Below are 21,284 nucleotides of genomic sequence, written 5' to 3' on the forward strand. Positions count from 1 at the left end.
TGGCAGGGGTGTGCTCTCACCTGTCAGTTGCTTCTTCAGGTAAAGGGATGGACAACAAGGAGCTGGCTGTGGAGATGTACCCAAGAACCCTTTGGGGAGATCTGACTGCACCATGAAGTGAACTGAACAGAAGCTCTAAGAGGTTAAAATAGTGAGGAACAGCCATGGAGAAAACAAATGCTATGGAAAGCTACAGTGAGGGCCTTTGAAAGATCTATGTTTAAGCTGAAAGCCCCTGTGTAAGGCTTAAGACTCTCAAGGTGGGAGGGAAGCTCGTTTCTGAGGAAAGGGAAACAGATGAGAGCTCGAGGAGCTCTTCTATCTTTTTCTTACAATCCACTGTTATCTGAGATGGTTGTGCCCGGTGTTTGGGAAGCCTCATAGCCAGCTCCCAAACCTATGCTATCTGTATCATCTCTGGTCTTGCTTGTGTCAAACGTCAGGAAAAAGCAGGGTGCCAAATTCCTCTGAGCTGAATTTCCAGTTGGAGAGGCTATACCTCTGAGGTCCTGCGAGGAATTCTCAGGCTGACAGGAGAGCTGATGGCCTTTGACATGTTGCTTCACTTCTCCTTTGGCATGTGGGCATGCTTACGAGTGAGAAACAGATAGCTGGGAAGAGCTGGGGTAACCTCACGGTTCTGTTACCCATCTTCTGGAACTGGGCTCTGGCTGCTGTGAGCTGTAAGCTATGCCGCAGCCCTCACGCAGATACTGTAAGAGGAGTCGTACGGGCTTGCTGAATTCTTGGGATAACTGCAGAGAGCTCTGTACCTCATGCTACAGATCATGCTGCCTGTCCCCTATGAGAATGGGATAGCATGGCTCGGTGGCCTGCCAGGCTGAGGCTGTGTTCAAGTTTCTCTCTCTCTCAGGTTTCATATGCCTCCCTGCTCCATTTATGTAGCCTTTACTTGCCCTTCTCAAGGTCTAATTTCATTCCCCCAAGGCAGTAGGGCTGGAAGGATTGCAGGGGAGACTCTGTGTGCCGAAGCCTGGGATCTACAGGAGCAGCGAGAGCGCAGCAGCATCCCGTGCCAGTGCCCGGCGGGGATGGGTGAACAGCACCTCCCGCGTTCCTCCAGCCCGGAGCATGGTGCTGGGTGAAGAGCCCACACCTTTTGTAGGCCACTCTCACAGTTTAAAAGATGAATGCAAATGTAACTTGTGTGTTGTCACCTGGGTGTAAGGCACATCTCGTGCCCTTTGCTGTCTGCTGGAATTAGCTTAGTGGGCGAGCTGAAAGGATCAGTCCCTTTTAGGAGGTCTGAAGAGAGAACCCAGCTGCTCTGGAGGCTTTCTACAGAGAAAAGAAAGTCCTATGCGCAGTAGACATGGCATTCTCAGTTTTGGTTCCCTTCACTTGAATTAACTCTTCTTGTTGCTACTTGTGGACTGCCTGACACCCCGGAGTCCCCCTAGGTTTTCTTTAGGGCGGTTGAGATGGAGATGATCTATGGGTGCTCTACAGCTCAACTAACCGATGATTTGTCATGCCGGTGGTAATTGCTGATTCTCTCCTTTCCCAGCGATGCTTTATCCCTGTGACATGCTCAGCTTCCGCTGGCCCGTGACCCACTGCAGGTTTTGAAACTGGATCTGCTGGCTGATGTGACCCATGCTGGTGCCATGGCTGGTGTGGCAGATTAATTTACGCTCACCTGTTTGCAAATCACTTGCTTTGCTACTTGGAATAAAACCGGAAGATGGTAGTTTCTGAATGAAGCAGATTCCACTATTGATAAAGGAAACAGGAAGACCGGACTGCTTGTGAGTATCTGGTTTTGCTGTCCTGGAGAGGGAGAAACTGTTTTTATTAAAATTACTGTTCTGTTCCTTATCATCTGTGGTACACACCAGGTGTTAGCTTCTGAGACCAGCAGGTTAAGTGCCTGGGAGATGCCAGAGAGAAGGGCTTGGTGGCTCTCGAGGCATCATGCAGCTGCAGTGCCCTGCACTTGCCTATCAGTGTATGCTCCTCCTGCCTTGGGTGGTCAAAAACTAAAGTGGAGCGGTGGAGTTCCCCAGAGCTCCCTGAAATACACCCCGAGTTACAATTTTCTGGGTTTTTTTCTGTTTTCATTAATTTTTAGATCTCAAATACTCAAAATACAAATGCTTCAATTTCTCTACCTCTGTATTGTGGAAGCTTTAACATAGGTTTGAAGACAGATGTTAACAAGTGGCATCTAAACTTCTACTCTGTGCCCGTGTCCTACCTGATAATAGGTCTCACCATGTTTCAAAAGATGGAATAAATAACAATTTCCCTTTCCCCTTTAATTTCTTCCTACATTCCCTTTAACGTTCATTTTCCATTGCTATTTCTCCTTGCTACCTTTCAGTGGTGCACAGGCAGAGGAACAGTAGCAGGGCACTGAATAGTGTTAGTGGGATGGCTTGTTGGTCAGGAGCTGTGCTGTCACGGCAGTGAAACAGCCTGCATTAGGTCCTACAAATGAAGCTCCTGGGCCTAGTTTTTATTTATGCTGATGCTCCAGTACCCTTGTTCATACTTCTTGCACAGATAATTGCGGAGGAAAAAAAAGTGGCTCTTTTTTTCCCCACTCTGGTAGCCATTTGTCCTTGAATTATAAAATGATACTGGTTGAGCTGCATCATTCTACAACTGCTGTTGCATAGCTGTAATGACCCTGGAGTCATTCTGCAGCTAAGCCTAAATGAAAAATGCGTAGGTGTCTTAGACGTGGAGTTGATCACAGATAAAATGATAGCTTGGGTTTTACTTTTGAAGGTTTTTGTTTTCTGGTCAGTCCTAAGACATCTAAGCACCTTTTTCTTTCATCACAATCCTTACTTCAAATGACCAAAAGCCCCACTTAATACTTAGTAAATAAACAGAGTCCTACCTTTGAAAACAAGAGTTGTGATGACAAAACTGTAGGCTTTAAAGTTTGTTACAGAGTAAAGTAAGAATAGTGGGCTTTTGTCCATTTGAAGTAAACATTGATGGCGTTATGTACGTGCTCACCAGCCATGTACATCTGGGCAGAAATAAGTCTTTACATTGCACATCACAGGTGCTGACTGTTCCAGTTTGTTACTTCTGAGGCATTCAGGTTTGTAATGGTGTCATGACTACATGTTTGTGCCAAGACCTGAGTATATAGATATAAAAGGTGATGAGACAAAAAAAAATCCACAACAAAACAAACAACCCAGAGTGAAAAAAACCCTCAGAAGAAAAACAAAGCATGCACTGTTGATTAATGTTACCAGTGATGTGGGTCAGGCCTGCTATCAAGCTGCTTACACAACTTATGCTTTAAGCACCACCTTAAAGTAAATGTGAACAAAAGGGAGAAAGTTTTAAGCCCTGGCTAGGCTGCAATTGCTTTTTGGATCTGTAGATAAATGTTATCTATATAAAATCAATTAGTTTATCTAGAATATTTTTTCCCCACTATCTTGTGGGAGTGGCTGTACAATGAGAAACCTGTTCCTTGGACCGGGCTGACTGCTCCAGCTGCTGGGATACTGGAGTGCATGATCTTCTGGTTCTTTACCAGAAATTTCACTCTGGATCCAAGAAATGTTCACAGTTGTGGTTTAGGCAGACAGATGCTTTCTTTGTGAAAGGTCTGTTTTAATGAATTTACTTACTCCTTTAAGTTCCATCTACCCAGAAAAAATGGCATTGATGCTCAGACAGCTCATCAACAGGAAATATGGTCAAGGAACTGGTTTTGTTTATTTTTGTGTTACTCATACGACAGGAAATCAGTGTGTCATTATTTGCACCTTTTTGTGAGATGATGTCATGACCACTTTCATTGATGTGGTGTTTAGGTTTTTTTACTTGCAGAATTTAGATGGGAAATTCTTACTAATCTTTAATCACACTCACATTGACCACAAGCCAAAGTTTGCCATGTGATCTTTTTTACGATGTAAAAGTGATACAGTACAGTGATGGGTAGGGAGAAAAACCCCACCCAAATTCCATTATTGACCAAGATTGGAGAACACAGAATGGTGGGCCCCAAGGGTGGGTGAGGTCCTGCCTGAGGAGCAACAAGGCTCGGGTACATTTAACCATGCTCTTTAGTTTTTTAACTAGTCCCTCTGTGTTAAAATTGTTCATATAATAGAAACTGTACTTCTCCAGGTGCATCCTGCCCTTCCAGTCTGTGGGGTAATGAATACAGCTTCCTTGGGGATGGGAGAAGAGCTTTGATCACTTGTGATCGAGGACCAGCCATCCCTGCACTGTACTGAAGCAGCCTTTTGGGTGTCTTTGCAGTAAGATAATCTCTGATAGAGGGATACAAAATCCTCCCACTCTTACCTACTGTTTGGTGAGCCGGAGCACTCAAGCTGCAGGCCAGATTTACAAGGCAGCCAGCTGAGTGCGGCAGATGAAAGGCTAGTACCCATCTGCACAGCTGCCTCTATGTGGCTAAAATAAACCCCAGCCTGCTGTCATCATCAACAGGTGTGATTTATTACTGTGGCCAAAGCAGCCAGGAAAAAAAAAGTGTCTTTTGCTTTTTTTGGAAATTATGTTCTGCACTGCAATGCTGGTGACTGTGCCAGAAATGTTGCTTTTGTTTGATTTGCTTTATCTAGAGGTTTTTTGAGATTTCTTCCCCCCTGCTCCTCACCCCCTGCCAAAAAAAAAAAAAAAAGGTTATTCTTACCAGTGAAGCAGTGGTCTGTGTCTGTAGGAGATCCTTACAGCTGCAATCAGTCGCCTAGCTTACAGGCTCAATAGTCTTTGGCAGACACTCATGAGCCACAGGGAAGGCTGGAGGTAGCAGTTCTATGAACAGTAACCACTGCTGGAGGAAGCAGATTAAGACCAACCCTAAGAGGTATTTGCGGACAAGCTTTATCTAGTTCCTAAGGCTTCTTGTATTTCCTCACCCACAGCAAGGCAACGGAACTTCCTGGCATTTCCACAGACCCTGTTGAGCTCATTCTACAGTAACGTGAATGGCAGGTAATAGCTGTACTCTGCTTAGACAAAGAAATTTGAGCTGATTTTGTGCAATGCATGCACTAACTCCAATTTAAACTTTAATCATAAAATAGACTTTTATCCATTTGCTGTACAAGATGCCTGATATGTCTTCTACTAGATAGCCTTGGTTATCAATCAGTATACCCAGCTCAATCTCTTTTCAAAACCAAAGCTCGATGCAGAAAGCTATCCCCAGGTTGTCATTAATGCAAGAAACAACCCTGTATTTTAGTGTTGTGCCATTTGAAAATTGTTGCAGTCTTCACTTTGCAGGAATATCAGCTGAATCATGGACAACTAGGATTAAACAGCTCAAGAGCTGTGTATAAAATGCTCAAGAGCTGCCATGTGCAGTAGCTAGAGATAAATGTCCTTTTCAGGCCAGAGAGCTGGCAGCAGGTTAGGCAAAGACTGACAGTAACTAATACTGCAAAATGGCTCTTCATACCTGTCGGTACAAGGAATAAGACAATTGAGTTCACAGCTGAGGGCTGAAGAAGGAATGACCATCTACCAGCACCAAAAGGAATTCTTATGGTTGGAAAGTTACCTGTCCACACTCATTCCTTGTTTCACCCTAGGTAATGCAAGGAAAAGGTATGTTTCTTATGTTCCACAGTTATTGTAAAAGGAAAAACGTTGATTATAAGAACTTCATGACTCAATGGGATTTAACATCAAACAATGCTCTCTTCCAGGATGGACAAACAGTTCCACCTCTGCTCTGCAGGGATGTAGCATACCATGTTTTGATGTGGGTAAGTTGAATTCCTGTAGACTATGAAATCTTGGATCTTTATAGCAGGACCACAGCTGCACTAGCAATTAATATATTATAAATAAAAAATAAATATTTCATAACTTACTATTACATCTTTCTAAAAATATATATCTAATCTTAATATTGTCAAAAAATTGTCCCGTTACATAATTATAGACAAAATAACAAAAAAAATTGTATAACTACCCTTTAGAGTCTATATTAATACAGAGATTAGTTAATGCCCAATTATTTTTTAGCATTTTAGATTTTAGCAGCATTTAAACAGAAATAAATAGTTTACTATTTAACAAATGGCAGTTCTCCACAGAACTAGCTCTATCGCCATTTAACAGCTACGTTTTGGCTGCTACTCATAATAGTCATGTGAGATCTGAAGGGTGCCGGCAAAGCTTTCCTCAAGATCATCAAGACCCTTGTTGGCTTCCAAATCACTGTCACAAGTAATCAAGTTTAAAGTTGCCTCACGTGAGGGTGAAGTGTCTGGGCTGTCTTCAGATTTCACACAAGAACCAGACTCCATCCCAGCATCCAGCATTTCAGCGACACCTTCTGAGAAGTCATCCTTGCTCTGTCTCCCGTTTGAACTTTCCCCGAATACTGGTGATTCACATTTGCTTGGTTCCTTTAATGGTAAATCCATGTTCCCAAAGAATTCTTCACTTTCTGTAGCTTTTCTTTGCCTCTGACTTGTACTGGTAAACTCAGGCTCTTCCATCATATCAAATTCTTGCAGATCCAGTGAGTCAAAGGCTTCCCAGCCTGTGTGGATATGCTCCGCACCAGTGCCTGGGCTGCAGCCCAGATCTGCTTTCAGCACGTCCAAGAAGTGGCGCATTTTGCTCTAAGGGGTGAAGGAAGAAAGGGGTGACATTTCTCCAGCCCCACAGTGCCCATCTGCTCAGAACTCAGGACTTGATTCTGACAGAAGGAAAGGGAGTCTGCTTGCAACCAAGTCACTAAATTACACAGCAAGTTGACAGCTGTCCCTTTTTTGGGCCTGTGACTCTTGATCTACTGTGACCCACGAGTCTGCAGATCTCATTTATGGAAGGAGATGCTCCTCACCAAGCATTCTGTTTACCTTTACCTACAAATATACCAGTGCATTTCCACTGTACTTCGGAAACGTCGCTGAAGTAATATGCAGAGAGGGAGAATATTACAGGGGCAGCACCTACCTCATCCAGACGGTTCTTATTTTCTTGAATATGACACTCAAACAGTTGTTCCAGAACTCTGCAAATGAACAATTAAATGGTATCACAGGAAGAAAACCAACTTTTAACAGATTTGCATAAATTCCCGAACTCATTTTTTAATTTTCATTTCTTAGCTGAATGGGACCACCAAGATTGCTTCAATTATGCTCCATAACAAAAAGGGCTACCTGGAGCTGGTAACCCACTGGACACATGCTCAACCAGCAGACCCAGCTTTGGGCACCAGATGGTAAGCATGTGGTGATTTGTAGCACAACTCTGGGTGTATGTGGTCTGCTGGGTCTATGCAGTGGAAGAAACCAAAAATCCAGTGGTGGTTCTACTGGCACGCTGAAGTATCCAAAATCTCTCAGGTGCACCACAGCGGCTGATACACACAAGTGTAAATTAAGGGGAGGAATAAAATCCAGCTTCAGAAAAAAATCCGGAGAAAAGTCCTCAGTCCTGACAGCTCTCTTCCATTGCTTAAGCAGGATGAGAAACAATTTCAGCACAGAGGAAGTGTTCTGTGACAACTAAGGTACACAGTCACTGGAACAGATTTCCAGGTCAAGTGAATTTAATCTAGCTTACCTGAGACATTATTTAAAAAGAAAAAAGTGCAAAAAGGGGTTTAAGTGATAACATTACTGTAAAAAAAAAGAACCGGAAGAAGGTTGCTCTTGGAATTTTCTCAAAGATTAATTTTTTGATTTAGTGTATTTAACATTGTCATTGATAGCCTTGACATGAGGGGGGGAAAAAAAAAGAGAATGCACAGAACAGAAAAACAGCTGGGAACATTATGAGCCCAGAGGAAGATCAGAATACTATGTTGAAATTAGACTGCTTTGAAAATGGAATTACAAAAATGGGTTAAAAATATGTATCAGAAATACTGCAGGGTTTTTTTGCTATAAACTGAAAGCTCTTCATGAGAAAGAACTTGTATGGAAAATAATTTGGGAATACTACTCAAATACATTAATTGTATCATAACTTATTGTTTAATTATTGAAAAAAGAAAATCTGATTTAGCAACTGGTGAAGCCTTATCTGAAACAGTATGTAATCCTGACAACCCATGCTGAAGACCGGCTTCACACTGGAACAGGAATAAAGGAAAGGAGATGGAGGATCTGTTGTGTGAAAGATTAGTAACTTGGTATATTTAGTAAAACAGATGTTGCAGAGCAAAACAATTTCTTCTTAGTGTTACTCCAACTAGGGTTCCAGGTCAGTTTCTAACAAAGGCTTCATCTGCTGGTACACAGCAGCAGATCAAAGCAGGTGACCCACAGGTCTTTCCTAGTTCCCCATTCTTACATGAAGCAAAATAGAAACAGAAACAAAAGCAAAGGATAACAGTAACTATATATTCGTAAAGGCAAAGAAATGATTACTAAACACTACTTTCCTTTCTTATAGAGTCCGTGTGTTTCTGACACAGCATTACAAATTCATAAACAATTGTAACCTACCTGTTAGAAAACAGCCCGAGGCTAAGAATGTCATTTGTTACATCTTCAATGAAAGCTAAATATAAAAGCTCTTCTTCTCTGTAGGGAGAACAGAAAACCCCATATTAAATGTTTTAAAACAGCGACACATTACACTATGTAGTAAGCCCAATACCACTACCTTTATGGGAAATGCCATTAAAAGACTGTATAGTTCTTGGCACCAGCTGCTGTTTTTCAAAAAGGTAATTCTACCATGTCAAGCAAAGCCTCTCATTCAATTTTGAATGATAACAAACCCTGTGTAAAATACCAGACTGTTAGAAAGGTCACTATGGTGCTTCATGTTTATGCTGACTTTCTGGCGTGGTATAAATTAGCACAGAGATGCTGAGTGAGGATACCAGCAAATCTTGGAAAGCATCAGAACCTGTTTTGCGCTGAAGAAGAAAGGGGTGCTAACTGGGAAGAAATTGTAAAATTGCAGTTTGATGCTCTGAGTAAAGGCTTTCGAAGTAGCTTCTAGAGAATCTGACTGCAGCTGAAAATTACTAGTCCTCAGTGGAAGCTCAGAAAAATGTAAGTGCTTATTTGACAGCCTCCATTCCTTTCAAACAACTCTTTGATGCACAAAATCCTTGTTAGTGTGAGATGTTAGCTTTCACCTCTTCAAACAAATTTCTCTCTATTTTAATACCTGTTAAGGCCTTGTTGATGCCAATTGCTCTAAATGGGAGACTCTTGAAAAGTCTGGAAAGAAAACCCCCAAAGAAAAGATTTCAGTGCTGTTTAATAGCATCTTTCTGAATACCCCAAAGTATCCAATCAAGCTCTATCAAATCATCCTCCAGTCTTAACAAACAAAAATAAGAAATGGGATACCACTTGCATGAAACTTGTTACGTAAAATTTGTCAGCCAGCCTGAAGATTGTCATTTTGGTTCCCTCCATAGTCAAGACAGCTATCTATAGCTGATCTTTGATACCTATATCACCTCCTTAAAGTTAGGCAAGAACAAGGCTCTCCTAGAACAAAAAGAATTAAATGACTTTCCCAAGGTCACATGAGAAAGTATTGGCAGTGTTTCCGAATGTAACTCAAACCTGTTCTAATTCTCATCAAATTTCAGAGCAGAAATGTGGTTAAAAAAACCCCAACAACTTGATATTTTGCCATCATTTTCTTCAGAAATTACAGACCAAAAAAGAACTGGAAATGTTTAAAGTATAGCCACTGGATGAGAAGTCTATCTTGCTTACAAAGTTATAATGAATTTATTTTTAGACTCACATTAAAATTTTTAATTATGTAACAATTCACAGTCATGTCAATTCTACTGCAAATGGTGAACAACAGTTTATTCTGAGTCCTCATTTACTGTTTCATCAGTTTTGAGGAAGAGTTTCTAGCTTAAAGTTGTACTAACAGAAAAAATGGTTTAAGGATACTTACTCAGTCTCTATAGTCCTCCTTGCTGAAGGCTGCTGAGAATACAATGATGACTCCCTAATCAGAAAATCAGAGAGTAAGAAAGAGCACAACATTCTAAAACCCCTCTATACTACCTTGCATCTCACTTTCTTCTGGAAACATGCTGTGCCATTATCCCACTTCCTCTTTGAAAAAAACCCACCAGAACACCCCCAAACCTTGTTCCAGTAGCAAAATTTGGTTTTAATAAATAATAAAAATTATGCTGAAGCCTGAAAGACTATGGTTCAAGAGTATTAAAACACTTCACTAGATACATTGCTCCAATAGCTCAAATATTTCAGTGCTACCTCAGATGCTATACAGACCTCCACTATCCAGAAGAGTGCTTTTTTTACACAGAGTACAATTTTTTTCTCAGGTAAAAATGCCTTTGTATGAAAAAGCCAGAGAGCGAATCAGCTGGGAGCCCTTGAGTTCTAACCCGATTTCAAACACTGTTTTTGTAGACAATATTCTAAAACTCAGTATTACATTTTCAGAACAGTAAGATGTGGGAAATGCCTTCGGTTTGCAGTTCTCACAGATCATAGATTCAAAAAGCTGGATGTCTGAAGACCCTTTCCCCCAAAAGGAAATACCAATTTGAATACCAATCCAGTATTTAGTTGTAGTGCTGTATAAGGAATATGTGGTCTGTAAGCTCAGATGTACGCTCAGACGCACAGAACTAAAGCCTCTACTAACCTGTCATCATCTCACTCCTGACAAAAATACTCGCATATTTCAGAGCTCTCTTTTTTATTGGCTTCCCAGTGCAACTATACCATAAGAAAATAATGGATTCTGAAGCTGGGAAAGGCCATTGATGTAAAACACCCAACCAAACAGAAGTCCTGTGTGAAGAGACTTATAAAGACTAGTCAATGCTTATGGCCTAAGAAGCAACTGTACAGAAAGCAAGAAGGAATGCTTCAAATATTCCTAATTCTGTAAATCAGGCACCTTAGGAAGGAGTACGGAAAAGCAGCTATTCCTCTCTCGGGTTCATCCACAGTGTATCTTTTATCTTCAGCCTACAACACAGAGATAAAAATGTTTAATATCTGTGCAAATAAACAGCAAATTTTACCATTAAAATGAACCTAATAACCCTCTGTCATTAGACAGCCCTATAAATTTTATGTCTTCTCTGAGAAACTTCGGACAAACTGAGACAGCAAAGGCTCATCAGCTTTGACATCCAAAAATTTAGTCAGGAGCAACAGGAGATGAGTAAAATTTCTCCCCTGACAAGTACGTCAAAGATGAATTTGCTGAAAGCCAGAGGGGGTCAATGTCACCAACAGGAGTAAAATCTGGTATGCAAAACCAAGGAACCAGCACTCTAAACCACATCTCTTGAGCTGCTTGCACAAATCTGATGGAAAGTAAAGTTGCTGACTATCTGCATTTTAAATGGTAATACTCTGAAAGGGCCACTGTAAAGCTACATGACTTACTGCCATCACTTTTACAACAGCCAAAGAAAAACTTGGATATGACAGGTGTGAAATGAAATCAGAAGTTCTTCCTGGAACTGAAGTGAAGCCTTCTAAAAAATCACTTAACTTCTCCTTAACGAGGTCAGATGCAGATCAATGCAGGGGGTCTCTCTTCTATTTTCAGGAAAGTTATAAATACATACTCTCTCACACCACTCTCCTCCAATGAGTAAAGCATAATTATTTGCCTTAGTAAGCTAGAGACATGAAGACTCTGACCCTGTAGCCTTTATTGAGAAAGAAAGTCCACAGTTATTCAAGTACTTGTCTTATGTTTGACAGGGCTGGCTGTTTAAAGACTCGTCTGTACAATGGCTACAAGATAAAGCCTAAAGAACGAACCTAACTTCTGATCAAACTCTTTCCATCCAAATATTAGCACAAATTAAGACAAAATAACTTCAGATTTGAAGTCTTAAGAAATATTTCAGGTGCTTCACCTGCTTCCCTCTGCCTCCCAAATATGTTTGTGTTCTGTATCATCTTTATAATTTAGTAATCTTAAACTACCAAACACTAAGGCAATTTCTGAAAGACCAAATAACTGAAAAACTAAGTTCAACTGTCACAAACACTTTAAATTCAACTTGAAATGATGGATGCAAACATTTCTGTGACTGACAAAAAAATACTAAGGGCTTGTAGAATCTGAAGTGGTGTGATTTTTCATTAAAGCATTCCAGATACATTCAGCAAGACAGAAAGCACACAGTATCAAGGAAAACTTCACCACCCACTGGTCTGAGTGCCTCCTCAGAGCAAGGAACTCCTTAGCTCCAATTCTTCTGTTGAGGGCTTTTTGGAATATCTTATCCAATGTAAAAATGAAGGCAAAAATTCCTTGAAAAAGAGGTACCTTCTTCTGCTGAAAAAAAAATGTACCAATTATCTATGAACTTAACAGATATGTAAGTGATAGTGCACTTGTAAACTGTTGAAAAAAATTAAGATTTTGCAATATCCTAAGATCTCTTCCCATGCCTTAGTATTTTTTCTTATTGTTTCCACTTGTTCTTCTGAAACTCCCTCTCCTCTACAGAACTAATTCATCTCACGAAAATAAAGAAAATTAAACTTAAATCAGTAGTATACTGCTGTGGCAGAGATCAAGCATATACTCGAAACGATGGTGAAGGGTGTGCGAGAGTACCCAGATGACTGATAGATGTGTTACCTTAAATGTGATCTTCTGCTGTTCAGTCATGACTTTTCTCTCAGATGCTCTGTCTGCAGATCGATAGCTACAAGATTTAAAGATGTATTAGGTTTTCAGGAAAGCTACTTTTAAAATATGCAGAATGAGAACACCAGTGCCACTGTGGAAATTTCCCATCAATCTGAACAGGACCTAGCACTAAAATGTCTCGGACGGTTTAGAAAATATCTGCCAAGCTTCCATTCACATAATAAAACTAAGTTATAGTTCATTTTGAAGGATGATAACAGTCATAAATAGGTGATCCAAGTCCATTATTTGGCTGCAAATTTACAGGGGATAGCTGAATTATCCAAAATAATTGTTCAGAACTGAGAATGGAGATGATCCTATGTACATTAAAAGTGCACCAGGAAAATGTATGACCCATAGCCAGAAAAATAGTTGCAACATGGAGCTAAAGCTATCATAATTCCAGTCTTATGAAATTCATACTTTGTTCTAGGACAAAACCAGAATTAGGCATGCAGGCACTGAGGACACAAAAGAGAAAAGATTTTTCTTTATGAGGTAGTATCGGTAAAAACAAAACTAAATCTAAACTTTAATTTGCTAAAAAGGAGTTCAATGCAAGAGAAGGACATTAATTTTGTATAAAATATTTCATATAGGACATGTCTGAAGGCATTTAGATTAAAATGCTAAGAAGAGCTGCATTCAAGAGTTAAAAAAAGAAAAGGACCTTTGCATGATGTATTAATTAACGAACTGGAAAGTGTGAGACTACAAAGGCAACAGTGAGGAACTACTTGCATGCTTATAGCAGTTACTTCTTTATAAGACAGAAAGCACAACTATACACCAGAGAGAGAGCAAAGAAAAGAGAGAGGGAATTACTATCCCCGGCAGATGCAAGATCCCACAGTTTGGATTTAGTTGCAGTTTGTATCCAATTTGTATAAATGAAAACAGTTCCTCCGGAGGGAAGACAACAAAATATGCCAGTGAAAAAAGGAAAATCATATTCTGTTCTAGCTTTTGCTAAGGCATATCTAAAGTAATTTCAGAATAATTATTCTGGCTTTATGCAAATGTAAATGAGAGCAAAACATGTTGCTTTTGTAAAGATACTGTTATGATAACCTCTAAATTCCACGGTTTCAAAATAATGTTTTAATCTCTGTACCTGATCACATCAGTTTGCGTTTGAGCTTCCACATGCTGCTTACAGTGATTTTTCCTTTTCCTTCGAGCAGGAGTGTAATACCTGTACTCTGACAGGGAAGATTTAGCATCTGATATTAAGGTGCGTGGAGTAAAAGGTTTTCGGCTATCAGTAAAGAATTCAGAGTGCCTGTCTAGAAGATCCCCACCACGTTCTTTGGAGTTGCTTCCTTTGCACCTCTGGGAATGACTAATGCTCACAAAACTATCAGTGGAGCAACTGCATGATAGTCCAGAGCGTTTTCTTGGTGTACTTGACATGCTGACACTTGAGTTCGAGTTAGATGCATTAGATTTACTCTGACAATCTTTTCTGGTGTATTTTACTGGACTGGAGTGAACCGAGCCATGCTTGCCGTAAGGAGACAGCACTCTTGATAGGTATTGTGCCTGCTGAACGCAAGGGAAGGGACTGTCTTTGTCTTCTGCTTCCAAGAAACTCTAGGAAAAAATAAAACAAGATTTCATTGCTTTGCAAGTTACCATCTTTGCTCAAGTTGGTACTCCCAGCTATTATTGTTACCAGCTTGAAGGTATTTTCTATGTAAAAACTTTCTATTTTTGTTAAGTCAAACTGGTTTCAGAGCAGCCCCAGTGCTAACAGATCTTAAAACCTAGTCGCTGGAAATAACAGAGTAGTTAGAAAATGGTTTGATTCAATAGCAAAACATTGGTGCTTTGTTACAGAATATTGATGGCTACATCAAACCAAGAGTTTTAATCATTTTAGTCCAAAGGCTCAATACATTTTTATAAGTCAAGGAATCATTGCATTGAGGCAATTTATTTTATCTGGGTATGTTCCGTTCATACCACCTGGGCAAGGTAACATAGACATTATCTGTAATATTCTACTGACTAGTTCACAGTACATATTCTCATCAAGTGTGGAGTTGTGGCCTCTCTCTCCAAATCCTATTAGCTTTAAAGTATATCACACACCAGCTATCTTTAGAAGATGTATATTCTGTAAGGGGCACTGCTCACTGATTCAGCTAGACCAACATGGAAAATACTGTTGTGTGGTTAAAGACACAGAATAAGAAAACTGTAACTAGCTGTTTATTCCATGTGTGACCTTTTTCTTCCTGCAGGTGGGAGATGTGTATCTTTGGAAGGGCTGTACAACACAGGATGTTGTACACCTTGTGTAATGGCACCCTGCTCCACAAGAAATGTCCTAATTGCTATAATAATACCATCAATGTCCTCCAGCAGACAAAGTCAAGTTTCTGTCCTGTTCCCCTTTCGGTTTCTCAACCCAGCAGGTACATAGACAGCTGTGAAACTTTCCCTCTAACACTACAGAAAGCCAACAGTGCAAGTAGTTAGCTCACAACAGTTAAACAGGTCAGATAACAACATGCTGAGTTTATGAACAGATACAGTCGATTGCAGGTGATGGTAGAGAAATGGTGTTACTGCTCCTGCTTCCTAAGTGTTCAACACATTAGAGTTTAAATATGTACCTCAGTTCTCAGAAACAATCAATGTTACTTTAAAAGGATACAATTAAAAGGCTACTAGTTAAGACAACAAACTAATACAGACAAATCAGTAGTACATGGACTAAAATTATGATCAGCTAACCCACTCCTCACCGAAAGAAGCACAATGTAAGTCTATTTTGTATGCAGGCTGAAGTCCAAGTGTCAACTTTAGTTAATAAGAAAGCCTAACTGTTGTTTTCAGTAGCCATCTGAAATTTTGAATAGAAACTAGCTGAACAAATCTCATTGATGTGCAGGACAATCAAAACAAAATGGGAAAAACTTACAGCAAAAGCTCATCTATGCATCTCTTTTTTTCTATTTGAGATCTGTAAGGTTATTACTAAATCTTCACAAAGTTAAAAAGTCACTGAAGTGAAGCATTGCAACAAATATTAAGAGTAGTTAATAAGGAGGAAGCCAAGTACACCAGAGACTAGTGATGACCTTGAACACAAATCTGTCTTATGGAAGGTTATAGGGAATTTTCCAACAATTTTAGAAGTCTGGGTCTTATGAGAGACATAATTTTAATGCCAGGGATAAGAAAACAGTTAATAACAAAAAAATCAGAATTTGAAAACTAAGTCTGTCATTGAGAAAGGTTACAGAATGAATTATTTGGAAAGACCATGCTATTTTTTTCTGCTTTTTTGGGAAAAAAAATAATATCTTAATGCTTAAAAATTCAATATTATTCCTGAATTTTATTATGACACTGTGCCAAAGACAAGTAACACTGAAATGCAACTCTATCAAAGTGACAACTTGAGCTTTTTTTTTTTTTTTTGGCCAAGTGAGAAAGAACAATTCAATAGACATTTTATTTCTGTCATAGACTTTTGAAAAAATTGCAACTTCAAAGCATAAATACCTGGACAGAGTATATGCACTAGTAAACATGCTTTACAATGTGTCTGAAAAGTTAGGAAGCATCTTAGCAAGACAGCTGTTGTATATCCTTTTCCTACCTAGGATACAGCCACCCACTGAATATTCTGTCAGTCACTGGAAAGTATGTATGACATTTTAAAATTTCCAAGGACAGCCATATTGCAGAATTAGCAGATTAAACCAGAAGCCTAACAGCAAGCAAAATGTTGTATAAACTCATTTCATCCACATGCACAAAACTATGTATGCAATGTTACACCGGACTGTATGATGGAGAAGAGATGACTCACACTGTACGTACTCAAACTACCTAGCGTACAACTCCCAGAGACGGAGCTTGCACCTAGGTCCTGCAACAGTGAGGGAGACAAACTCAGGATAGCATTATTCTGGAAAATCTCATTGCCATACTCTGCAATCAGTATAATACAAGGCAAAATAACAGCTAAAATGACACCTGAGAAAACCCAAAGCAAAATCAACTGCTAACAAACCCGAATTAATTCAGTTTTAACTAAGTAGCCAGTTACACTCAGGCACTTCATATAGCTCCATATCAACAACAACTAAGTGCTGCAACATTTAAGAGAATGTTGGTGTTTCCTAGGAAGAAAATTCAATTTCTCAGGCCAGTTGAGGACCAGATTTTTAACAAACCTGACGTTTACATTCAGATAGGCTAACAGAGATTAACTTGTTGATGTACCTCCACCATCTGAACAAAGAACAGGAGGATAAGGAGAGACCTGTACAGGCCATAAAGCTCTGCAGTCAAAAAAGGGAGAAAGGGAAGTTGATTTTCATATGTGTTTCATTCATCTCAATTATGTTCCTATCAAACAAATAAAATTATGTAGAAGCCTTACGTTACTGAAGTCACTGACGGAATAGCTCCCCTATAAAAAGCCTGAGACAAGAGTGCATCCAGTGTGATGGGACTGAAACACATGCTGTGATACGTACTTATTTATGACATACAACCCTAACTGCCAGTTGCGAAGATTCACAGATTCACCCAGCAGCCCATCCTGATCTTATAATTAATCCACGCGGAAGTTATTTTGAGAGACTAACACCGAAGCAGAGATTCAGAGGATTTCCAGTGGCGCTTCATTGCCTGAACACAATATAAACCTGGAGAAAATCCTCAAGAATGCTTCACTTTTTGAAAATAATCAGGTGATTAAGACGTGGATTGAAGGTTGGATGTGTGATTTTCCCCACCACTGGGGACATTGGACTAAACTCCAACAAAAGTGGCAAAATCAAATGTAAAAGAAAGTACTTGTGGGAATTCTCCAAGATAATCAATACTTGTGAGATTTTTGAGGTCTCCTACTGGGGGAGGTATGGAGGGGGAAAAAAAACCAACCAAACTTGGAAATCCTTACACATTTGTTGGAAATTCATGACATTGTAACCTACTAATATACAGTACAGGATAGTAATACATTACTAGTTTACTAGTAAAATATAGTATAGTATGTTACCCTGTGTAATTCATAGTATAGCTTGTAAATATACACTGATTTTTCTATTCTATCATTCAAATCCTAAAACTGGTATTCTTCAAAGTTCTAAACAATGACTCTTACTGTATAAATGCTGCATTTTCTCATAACACTGCTACTGTCACTGCTTTGAATCTACACTATTCCATTTTTTTCCTTTTCAGAACCCCTTCATATTTTAAATTAAAACTCTAGATGATGAATATATATTTTATGGCATGTAGTAAATGCTATTTAGAGGAATATTAAAGAATGCAGGTAGTTTGTCAGCAAAATTAAGTCACAGATCATACTGCTGTCATACTATATAGTTCCTTCACAATTCCAATATACCCCCATGTCAGTTAGACTTATCTGTGCTACTCCAATACCCCAAAATGTCCATAGTTGCCAGTGCCTAATGCAAAGAGGTTGTTGTGTTTTTTTCAGTTAGCTGAGCCAAAATAAGCCCTTCTTGATGATGTCTCATGTGAACCAACTTTATTTTACTACTACAGCATAATTAAATGCTGAACTGATAACACACAGTAACAATGCCAAACAAATGCCTGTGCTAGCAAGCAGTATAATAAGGCTTACCAGTGTGATTGTTTGCATGTAAAGTACTTGTAGTGGTAGCTCAGCACTATAGAAAACAGATAAGACTGGAAAGTTTCAGAATCCACCTATATAGATGTTTTGAAAAGCTAATTCCATACCCTTCAGCATGTAGCATATCAACAGCTTAATTTTTCTTGTATACTTTTTACTCTCAGAGACTAGAACAGTTCATGGAGCTGCAATATAGATCGGATTTTAGAAGCATTTTTGAACATATGATGACTGGTGACCTGCAATATACAAAATAATAATAACAAAATATATTAAGTGATATTGGTCAATTACACAACTACACCTCATGAAAGCCACATGTTCTATTCCTTGGAAGCAGTTGAGCTGATCCTAAACCAAGACAAATGTACAGGGTAAACATGTCAATATCCTAAATTTAAGCATTTCTTATGTATGAGGAAGCTTACGGCAGTTCTTTTCTTTTCCTCCTCAAACGTATCGTAAGCAGAACAGACCAAGTAGCTAAGGTAGTGACTAGATCGAAAGGCAAACCCAAACTGCATTTCTGTCAGTTTTGAGACATACTCATTCAAGTACTGAGAAAGAAGAATGTCTTTTGAAGCCCTTATCCTGGGGTAAACCTTTACAGCCCAAACAGGTAGGCAGTTCAGCCTCCGGATATACAAAGAAATCAGGAACAAGGAACTATGTTGGTGACTTCAAAAAAATTCTAAGGAGTGTCAGAGAATGGTGTTTGTCTGCAATTTGTCACCAACTCCAAGCTTTCAAAAATTATTTGTACACCTGTGTTTGTATAGGCAAGTTAACCATAAGCAAGTATGTTCATTTTTCTTTTCTAATCTGCATCTATAGAAACATCAGATGTTTAGTTGGGGGGGGGGGGGGGGGGGAGGGGAAAAAGAAGAGAGAAAAACTTGGGGGGGGGGGAGGGGAAAAAGAAGAGAGAAAAACATGCTACAAATACGCAGTAACTCACTGATTTAAAGATACTTCGCTCTATTCTTCAGATACAATTAAAAACCCAATTATTCCATGGAAGTATCACAGCTTTGGACATTGGCACTATCAAGAACTAATGTAATTTGGAGCCAAGAACCGAGGTATCAGCTGCCTCATAAAAAACAAACTGAAAACAAAGCTTGCCAGATCTATTTTTGCATAAAAGGTCCAAAGGCACCTTTCACTGGGGTCACTAAAGTTACACTAAGATGAATTTAAGTCTTGAAATTAACTTATTCTTGTATGAAAAGGTCTTCCAATAGAAAGTTCATCTATCAGCATAAAATGAGATCAGAGACACTTTTTGAACTGCACTGTGAAGATACAGAAGCTGTAATGCTGTAATAAATTAGCATCTGATTCTTTAACTTGAGACAGCCCCATTTATAAGCCACTTCAAAAGTGGGCTGAGCACCTGCTCTCTGCAGTCTGGACAGAGCAAAGGTCTCCTGTAGTACGCAACAAGCTGCCTTTACAAGGGGGTTATGAGTGACTGTATGTCATCTCTTCATGTCAATACACACTTTGATAATTAGGTAAGAATTCAGAAAGGCAAGAGAGAAAATTCACACATATATGTGAACAAGTAAGACCTGTATGAGTACAATCAGTTTGCATACTGGCATCAATAATAACCCTTTTTCTCATTCAAAACTATGTTCCTGTTACAATTCTTTCCTTTTGTGTGTGTGTGTGTGTGGGGAGTGTATTCAATTGTATAATGCATTATGTTCCCACTTTCATCAAATACTGTGATGTTATTAATAAGGGTTATTACTGAACGTGCATATGGAAATGTAGCTTCAAACAACCAGCATGAGAGGTGACTGCCACTATGAAGCCTGAAAGGAAATATGTACTGAACATTCCCGATGAAAACATCTTTCTTTGATGCTCAGAAGGTTCTTCTGCTTTCTTTAGTCACTTACATCTCTCATTCTGACAGAACTAATTCAAGCACAATACATCTTCTGGCTGTTAATATCGTAATGGTATAATAAATCTTTAAACATAAGCCATTTGAGTAGGCAATTTACACAGCCACATGTGTACTGCATACAAAATTAACATGGGAGATTAGAAATGGTTCATGGTGTTTCTTAATCTATATTTCATATGCAGAAGCCAATGGTCATAACTCTCATTCCTAAGAAATCAAAAAAAGTCTCAAAAAACAGGCTGAAAGGGATTTTGAAGTATCAAGGCAATGACAACCATACTTCAAATGGTTAAAACAGAAAACTCACACTCCTACAGAGCAGCCTTCCTCCAAATGATTTTTTGCATGGATTGATTTCTTTAAAAAAATTTGTTGGCAGCCAATAATGCCTATTAATAGGATTATCTGAACATGGGATATGAAATACCACATCTTGCTCAAATCAGAGATTTTACTCACTGACAGCTCAATTCAGGTTTTCCTACTTCGGAGGTAAGTCATACTGAGCTTAACACAGTTCACCCTGCTGAATCACTCAGATGAATGTTTAAAAACCCAAATCAGCTTTGTATAGAAAAATAAAATTTAAAATCTAGGGATTCCACTAGGATACAGCTTTCCATCTGTGGCAGCAGTTGGAAAGACTACATGGTAGTGCCATTCCATGCACAGGTGTCATGGTATTTTCCAGACTCTGTCAAATAGCCTTTTCTATTGTGAGAAAACTTTAAGAGTAATTCATTAAAGAAGGAGTATAAGTAATTTGTTGACAGATGAATGAGAGAATACCCACAAATACGCTGCTTATCCATCCTCAAGCTTTTCAGTCTAAGTAAGCCTCTAAATATTTGCTTAAAAATTACATATTCACAAAGACACACAAACACAAAACTAGCAGCCCTTTCAGCATCCACGTGTAGTTTATCATCCTATTTTGATTAACTTTCACACATGAGGTCAACCATCATTACTATGCTACATAAAAAAAAAGAGGAGCAGAAGAGAAGTCCAGCTGTCCCCAGGACACCTTATGCTTTCCCTGCTCCTCTACTTTACTTTAAGAGATAAAGTACTGTCCTTGAAGTAATTCAGTTG

At 39.2% G+C, this 21,284-nt stretch overlaps 1 protein-coding gene across 1 annotated transcript in view; it reads right to left on the reverse strand.

Moving 5' to 3' along the window:
* Positions 1–3,687: 3,687 nt before the first annotated feature.
* SPATA7 (spermatogenesis associated 7) overlaps positions 3,688–21,284 on the reverse strand; it is a 43,674-nt gene continuing 26,077 nt past the window's right edge. The window contains exons 6-12 of the mRNA XM_040600505.1: positions 13,745–14,223; positions 12,577–12,643; positions 10,864–10,934; positions 9,880–9,933; positions 8,448–8,525; positions 6,946–7,003; positions 3,688–6,608 (exon numbers count right to left, since the gene is read on the reverse strand). Coding sequence (XP_040456439.1) covers positions 6,114–6,608; positions 6,946–7,003; positions 8,448–8,525; positions 9,880–9,933; positions 10,864–10,934; positions 12,577–12,643; positions 13,745–14,223 — 1,302 coding nt within the window. The 3' untranslated portion in view covers positions 3,688–6,113. The remainder of the gene's footprint in view (positions 6,609–6,945; positions 7,004–8,447; positions 8,526–9,879; positions 9,934–10,863; positions 10,935–12,576; positions 12,644–13,744; positions 14,224–21,284) is intronic.

The sequence above is a fragment of the Falco naumanni genome, chromosome 7 (genome assembly GCF_017639655.2).
Source record: "Falco naumanni isolate bFalNau1 chromosome 7, bFalNau1.pat, whole genome shotgun sequence".
In the NCBI taxonomy this organism is placed as follows: Eukaryota; Metazoa; Chordata; class Aves; order Falconiformes; family Falconidae; genus Falco; species Falco naumanni.